Source organism: Panthera tigris, chromosome D4 (assembly GCF_018350195.1).
Source record: "Panthera tigris isolate Pti1 chromosome D4, P.tigris_Pti1_mat1.1, whole genome shotgun sequence".
Taxonomy (NCBI): domain Eukaryota; kingdom Metazoa; phylum Chordata; class Mammalia; order Carnivora; family Felidae; genus Panthera; species Panthera tigris.
The window spans coordinates 92,748,316-92,754,507 of NC_056672.1; the positions used below are offsets into that span (position 1 = coordinate 92,748,316).

A 6,192-nucleotide genomic window follows, 5' to 3' on the forward strand; every position below is an offset into this window, starting at 1 on the left:
CCCTCGCCGCTCCAGTCCGGGCCCAGAGAAGAAGGAAGGAGAAGGAGCCCGGGGCCACCCTGGGGACCAGCAGCGGGCCTTCCTGGCCAACATAGCTGTGGGGAGGGAGGGAGGGCAGGCAGCAGCAAGGAGGCCCCACCCTAGGAACATTCCGCGGCTCTAGGAAGAAGCTTTTATTACAAAATTGTCACAAGGAAGCACTGCGTTCCCGGCCTGTGGGCTCTGACCGCCCGGATGCAGACCCAGACTCCCGAGGGCGGGGTGGGGGTCCCTAGACACCCAGTCCTGAAGTCACCAGCCCAGGGCTCGGGGAGGGGGGGGGGTGTCTGAATCCCCCACCCCCAGGAAGTGGGGGGGGGGGGGCGTGGGGGCGCGGGGAGGAGCAGGAGACCTTGGAGGCTGGAGAAGGCTGCAGCAGGCAGGCAGGGGCCGGAGGTGGCTCCCTTCGCCCACCCCGGTCCCCCGTGGGCCCGGCCCCCAGTCTCGGCCGGAGCAGCGTTGTGGGCGGAGGCGTCACGGGTGGGACGGGGAACCGGGACCCGGCCCGCCGCTAGATGGCGCTCGACGCCCCGGCCGAGCGCGCCTGGCGCAGCAGCAGGACCACGGCGGCCAGAAGCATGGCGGCGAAAAGCAGGAGAAGCGCGACCCAGGACCTGAAGTCTGTGCCCTTGCGCAGCTCCGGCGGCTCGGCGGGGATCAGGTTGGTCAGGTTGAGCATGTAGCCGAGCGCCCAGCCGACCGCGGTGTCCCCGGCCTGCGGGCGAGGGGCACGGCCTCAGCCTCCGCGCGGCCCGGGGGTTCCCCCACCCCCGCCAGCTCCTACCTTGCTCTGGAAGGTCACCCCTCCGAAGGCGCGCTCCTCGAAGCCGTAGCCGCGGCTCAGCAGCTGCTGCACGAACATGGCCCCCGCGCAGTAGTCGGGCAGGCGGGCCCGCTGCCCTGGAGCCTTAGCCTGCAGCTGGGACGCGCGGGGGAGACTGTGGGGCCGGCCGCCACCTGGAGGTCCCGGCCCACGAGGAGCGCTGGCCGGCGGCGTGCCGCACCCCTCCCCCCAACACACACCCACGGGCAGTGAAGGGTCAGAGGGGCCACCTCCTCCCCTCCCCCCCCCCACCCAGGGCAGGACTGTGCCCTCCAGGAAGGACAGTGTGACTTGTGGATGGATGGCAGTGGACACCCCTGCCTTGGAGGTGGGCCCCCGGGGGCACAGCAGGGATGACCACCCAGGGCGCAGCAGGCTGGCAGCGACCTTAGCCCGTGGTCAGGGCAACAGGAGAAGCTCCAGGCCCTCCGCATGGACCTTGGGCTGGCCTTTTGTCCCCCGCTTCCCCGCCCCCCCTAAGTCTGCCTGCGACTAGACCCAGAGAAGACAGGACGGGGCCTCGGTCACCACCAGAGCCCACAGACACTGTGTTTCTCCCGGGGTCTGGCAGACACCTGACACTCCACCTGAGCAAGCACTTCTGTCTTCCTTTACTTGGTACCAGCGTCTAACCGGTGGCAGACCCCAGAAGCCCCAGAAGCCTGGGTGTTGTCTTCAAAGTCTGGCTCCCCCACCCCTAAACTCCGCCGGTCCTTCCTGCTGCAACCAGTCCCCACCCCATTTCCCTCTGTGCGCCCTGCTGCCACGGGGCCTTTGCTATGCGCTCTGTCCTCCAGATCTCGGTTCTAGGGTCAGGCCTCAGGGAGGCATGATGCCAGCTGACCGGGGCCTCCTGTGCAACCCTGGAGAAGGCGGGACTAGGCCTCACCTGACTCCATGTCTGGTTGCAGACGGCGACTACGGCTGTCTCCAGCTGCTGCAGGGTTGCCACAGGAAGCCCCATCACAGACCTTAGGAAGTCCACGGTGTAGAAGAAAGCAGAGAAGGCCTGCAAGGGGGGTACGGTCTCCCCATGAGCAGGCCCCACATGCTACAGGGCACCCGCCCCCACTCCCACCCCCTGGACTCACCATGAAGTTCCCAGCCACTGGGGGCTGGAAGATGCCATTAAAGGAACATCGGGAGAAGTGGCAGGAGGAGAAATTGAAGAGTCCTAAGATGAGGCCACGGCAGAGGGCAGGGTCGCTGCTCCCTGCCAGGCTGACCCGGGTGCTGCTGTTGAAGGTCTGGGGCCGCTGGGCCGCGGTACATGGAGACTCATACACGTCCTGAAGCAGCACTTGGGTAGAATAGCCCCTCGGCCAGCAAGGGTGGAAGCCGTGGGTCTAGGGGAATGTAGGGCTGTGATAGGCATCACTCTTCCTCCAAAGTCCGCCCACTACCCCTTGCCCAGGGCCTTTGGAAAGCCTCCCCAGAGGGCCTGCCTGTTGACTCTCTCGTAAGTCCCGCTTGGGCAATATCACTTTCTGCACTCAGGAGCAATCTATGGCTTCCCCTTAACTGCTGGACAAAATCCAGGCCTTTGGAGACCTGGCCCTGGCCCCCCTTTCCCCCAGTCAGGCACTCGCCAGACCACTTGGCTTTTGCCCAGGAAGGATCCCTCCGCATCTATCCTGCCAGCTGATTACAACCCAGCTTTGGTTCCTGTTGCCAGAGGAGCCCTCCTCGGTCCAGGCTCTGCTCTGAACCCTCAGCTCCCATCTCTTCTCACCCCCCTCCCTCCAGGAGGGCACAGTGGTGCAGGCGGGCCAGGGGGGGTGGGGCACCTGGAGTGCACCAGCCAGCAGCCTCCGGAGGACCTGGTCACGGCCATAGCAGAGGAAGCTGTGGGTGTAGACGCAGTAGTGCTGGCCATAGAGCCGCAGCCGGACCTCATTGGCTGGATCCTCGGCTGGGCTGGCCGTCTCGAAGGTGATCTGTGTGGAGGCGCCCCCCAGGTCCATGGCCCCCAGCGTCCCCTTCCTTGGCCGGAACCACCGGCCCACCCAGCCATACTGTGGGGAGCGGAGGGTGGGGGTCAGCTGGTGGGTGGGTGCCACGCCCCCTGGCTCACTGGGCTGACCATCAGGCCCACCTTGATGAAGTTCTCCAGCAGGTAGTTGGCCGTCACCCAACCAAACACCCCCTCGTCCTGGCCCGAGAGGATGTGGGCGCCACGGAAATCGAAGGGATACCGGGTCAGCGTCCGGGTCACAGCCGCGAGCACGTTGGCCGAGGCCTCGGGACTGGTCAGGCTATAACACAGGGAGGACTCTGAGGGCCATCCTCCCCAGGGAGCCAAGATCCTGCTGCTGGGGAGCGCCGTGTGTGGCCGGTCGGCCGCGTGGGTCCCCGCTCAGGGCCGCTGCTGAGGGCGTGTGGGGCCCACCCTATGCTGAGGCTCTGTGGAGACCGGGAAGGTCAAGGGCACACTCACTTGAGCAGGCGCATGCCTGCTGTGGCTCCCAGGTAGAGGGGCGTGTGCACATGGCTCTCCTTGGGCACCTCCTGAAGCGCCTGGTCCAGGCATTCAACGAGACTCTGGCCAGCCCTGGAAGGGTCGTCTGCGTAGCTGGAGATGCCCCCTCCTGGAGGGGGACAGGGAGATCGGCCCAAGCCTGACAGCCAGCCCCTGGAAGAGCCATGGGCCAGGAGGGCTGGGGACCTTGGGCTCCCAAGCCCGGTGGCAGCTTGGACACACCTTCCCGGTTTAAGCCCTCAGAGACAAAAGGGCCTACCTGCCTTTGGGCCACCCAGAGTCTCTGAGGCTGCTGCCCGCCCATGGGTGTGGGCCCAGGTGCCAGGATAAAGCACTAGGCATTGTCAATCTGGCCTCGCCTCCCGAGGGGCCTGCCTGGTGCGCCAGTCTTGGGCCAGGCAAAGCCCAAACCTCCCAGGCACTGCCTGAGGCTTACTTTCTAGAATGAACTGCCTGTAGCCTCTCCCAGGCCCAGGGTCCCAGCCTCTTTCGGAGGTTCCTGCAGCTCCTTCCCGGAGCGGGCCCCAGCGGCCTCGAGCCGAGGCGCCTGACTTCAGAGGCTAAGGCCAGAGAGGGCGCCTGAGGTCCTACAGTGAGTGGAGTGGGTGTCCAGGCGCAGGGGGCCTTACCACGTACATTACAGGAGCTGTGCTGGCCCACGATGCCTGTGTCATTCTCCTTGTCTGCAGGCCACTTGTAGATGAACATGGACGTGTGCGAGGAGCCGGCGTCCAGGACAATGCCGTACTGGGAATGGGGGTGAGGGTGGGGACCTGAGGCCACGCCCCTTGGCTCCCCGGGTCTCCCCCACCCCCACCCTGTGGCAAGGTTGGAACCTCCAGAGTGAAGTACCGGGGTTCAGGCGGCAGGGACCGCCACAGAGACACGGCTTGGTAGGGGAGAGAATGGGGGCAGGGGTAGACAGCCAGGAGCCTTTTCTCCTCTGACTGCAGGAACTTTCCCGGCAAGGGCAAGCTGAAGGGTTGTGTCAGTGTCAGAAAAGTCCCGGGACCACCCTCGGAAACGCCCTAGGGACGTGAGGTCCCCAGGTTGCAGTAGAGGAAACCCAGTTGCAGGAACACCAGCACCCACGCTTTCTCCACGTCTGTGTCCCTACCTCTCTGACCTCAGCCCAGCCTCAGGATGTGGAAGCATGCCTGAAGACACCCCCTCCCTGAGCCTCAAGGCCAGCACCTCTGAGCTGGGTCCTGCAGAGCTGAGAGGGCCCACGTGGGCCTTCCTTGCAGTTCCAAGGGCCAGGCTCCCAGCACTGAGAGCCCCACTGGAGCCCGTGCCCTCTTGAGCAGGGGAAAGGGGCCTCTCCAGGCCTCTTCCCCAACCCGGGAACAGCAGCATCAGCAGGCTAACCGCCCCCCCAGCCTCAGCACCCCCCAAGCTGTGGCCCTTGGCTACAGAGCGCCCACTCCTGCGACCTCCCATCCTGGGCTGCTGGGGGCTTGGAGCACCCACATACCCCCAGCAAAGCTCTCTTCCTACCAGTCCAATGAAGGGTCAAGGGAGCCGGCAGGACTGCAGGAGCCTGGCGGGAGCAGATCTGGCCTAGCCCACCCCAACGCCTCTAGGACCAGCCGGGCCTGTCCTCCCTCCGGGCGCCCCTCAAGGGCAGACCCCGCACTGTCAGGGCCACCGGGTGGGTGGGGAGGGGTCCCTAGGCTCTGACGCCCGCCGCACCCCATCTGACTGAACCCTGAGGGTATGCATCCCTGGGGCGCAGCACAGGGCTGGGGGCGGCGGGTCCAGCCGCAGCCTGGGGCGTCCTGGGGCTGCATCTGGGGAGCGGAGAGACAGCTTCTCGGCCGCGTCCCTGACAGGCTACGCGACGGGCACCGCGAGCGGGGAGTTCCCGGGACTCCACCCCCCGCCCGGCCAGGAGCGCAGCGCAGCGCGGGTGGGGGTCCTCGGCTGCCGCGGGAGCGCAGCCTGGCCCTGCTCGGGTCCAAGCCTCCCAGCCGGGGCCCGCAACTCCGCGGACTGCGCCGGATGCCCGAGCGTGCACCTTGAGGGCGGGCAGCTCCCAGATGTCTCGAGTGGGGACGCACAGCAGTAGGAGCCCGGCGAGGCCCGCCGCGGCCAGCAGCAACGGCGGCAGCAGCGACAGCACCTTCCCAGCCATGGGCGGGCGCGCGGGCGCACCAGGCGTCGTCGAAGGGGCGGCAGGGAGCTGGAGGCCGGGGACCCGGGGCCCGGGGGTAGGCGCCCAGGGCGGGGCGCGGACAGAGGCCACTGCTGGCCACGCCCACTGGCGGACCAGGACCGCCCACTGACTGGCCGCCCCGCCCGCCGCCCGCCCGCCCCGCGAGCGCAGGTGGGAGAAGTGTCGGCTGAATCACCCGCGCCGCCCCTCCCAGCGCCCCCGGTCGCGGCTATCGAGCACCTCCTGCTTCCTGTCCGCCCAGTTCCGACACTCGTCCCCTCTGCCGCGTCCCCCTGACCCCTCGTGCTGGCTACCAGGGTCGGCCTGTGGGCACTGGGGGATTCCCCCCACCTCCCCTGGGCAGGACCTAAGAGAACCCCCAGCCCTCTCCGGGAGAGTCTAGGCAGGAGGCCTGGCCTGGAAGGGTGGGCGGGGCTGGCTCTCAGGCAGCCTCGTTCAGAGGGCCAGGCTGCCGGAGTGGCCAGCTTTTCCCCGGCCTGATCCTGACGGAAGGAGCCACCACTAGCGACAGGAGCTGCACCGGTCCCGGCTGGGGTCCTGCCGTACTCTCCATGAAATCAAGGGCCAGCCAGCCAGTGGTGCTGACCCAGCTGTAGGCTACACGGCAGGTAGCTGCAAATGTACAGTCAGGCCCTGGGGACATCGGAGTGACCCAGTCTGGGCCTGCCCTCAAGG

General features: G+C 67.2%; 1 protein-coding gene across 2 annotated transcripts; it reads right to left on the minus strand.

Annotated features, from left to right (window-relative positions):
* Nucleotides 1-379: 379 nt before the first annotated feature.
* ENTPD2 (ectonucleoside triphosphate diphosphohydrolase 2) lies at nt 380-5,508 on the minus strand. Of its 2 annotated transcripts, XM_042964421.1 has the most exons (9): nt 5,359-5,508; nt 3,971-4,088; nt 3,300-3,450; nt 2,958-3,117; nt 2,650-2,877; nt 1,954-2,208; nt 1,752-1,871; nt 824-958; nt 380-754 (listed from the first exon to the last, which is right to left on the minus strand). In XM_042964421.1, exons 1-9 carry the CDS (start codon nt 5,473-5,475, stop codon nt 551-553), a joined length of 1,488 nt encoding a protein of 495 aa, XP_042820355.1. In that variant the 5' UTR covers nt 5,476-5,508; the 3' UTR covers nt 380-550. The 2 variants fall into 2 exon arrangements, with proteins under 2 accessions (XP_042820355.1, XP_042820356.1); XM_042964422.1 differs by lacking the exon at nt 2,650-2,877.
* Nucleotides 5,509-6,192: the final 684 nt, after the last annotated feature.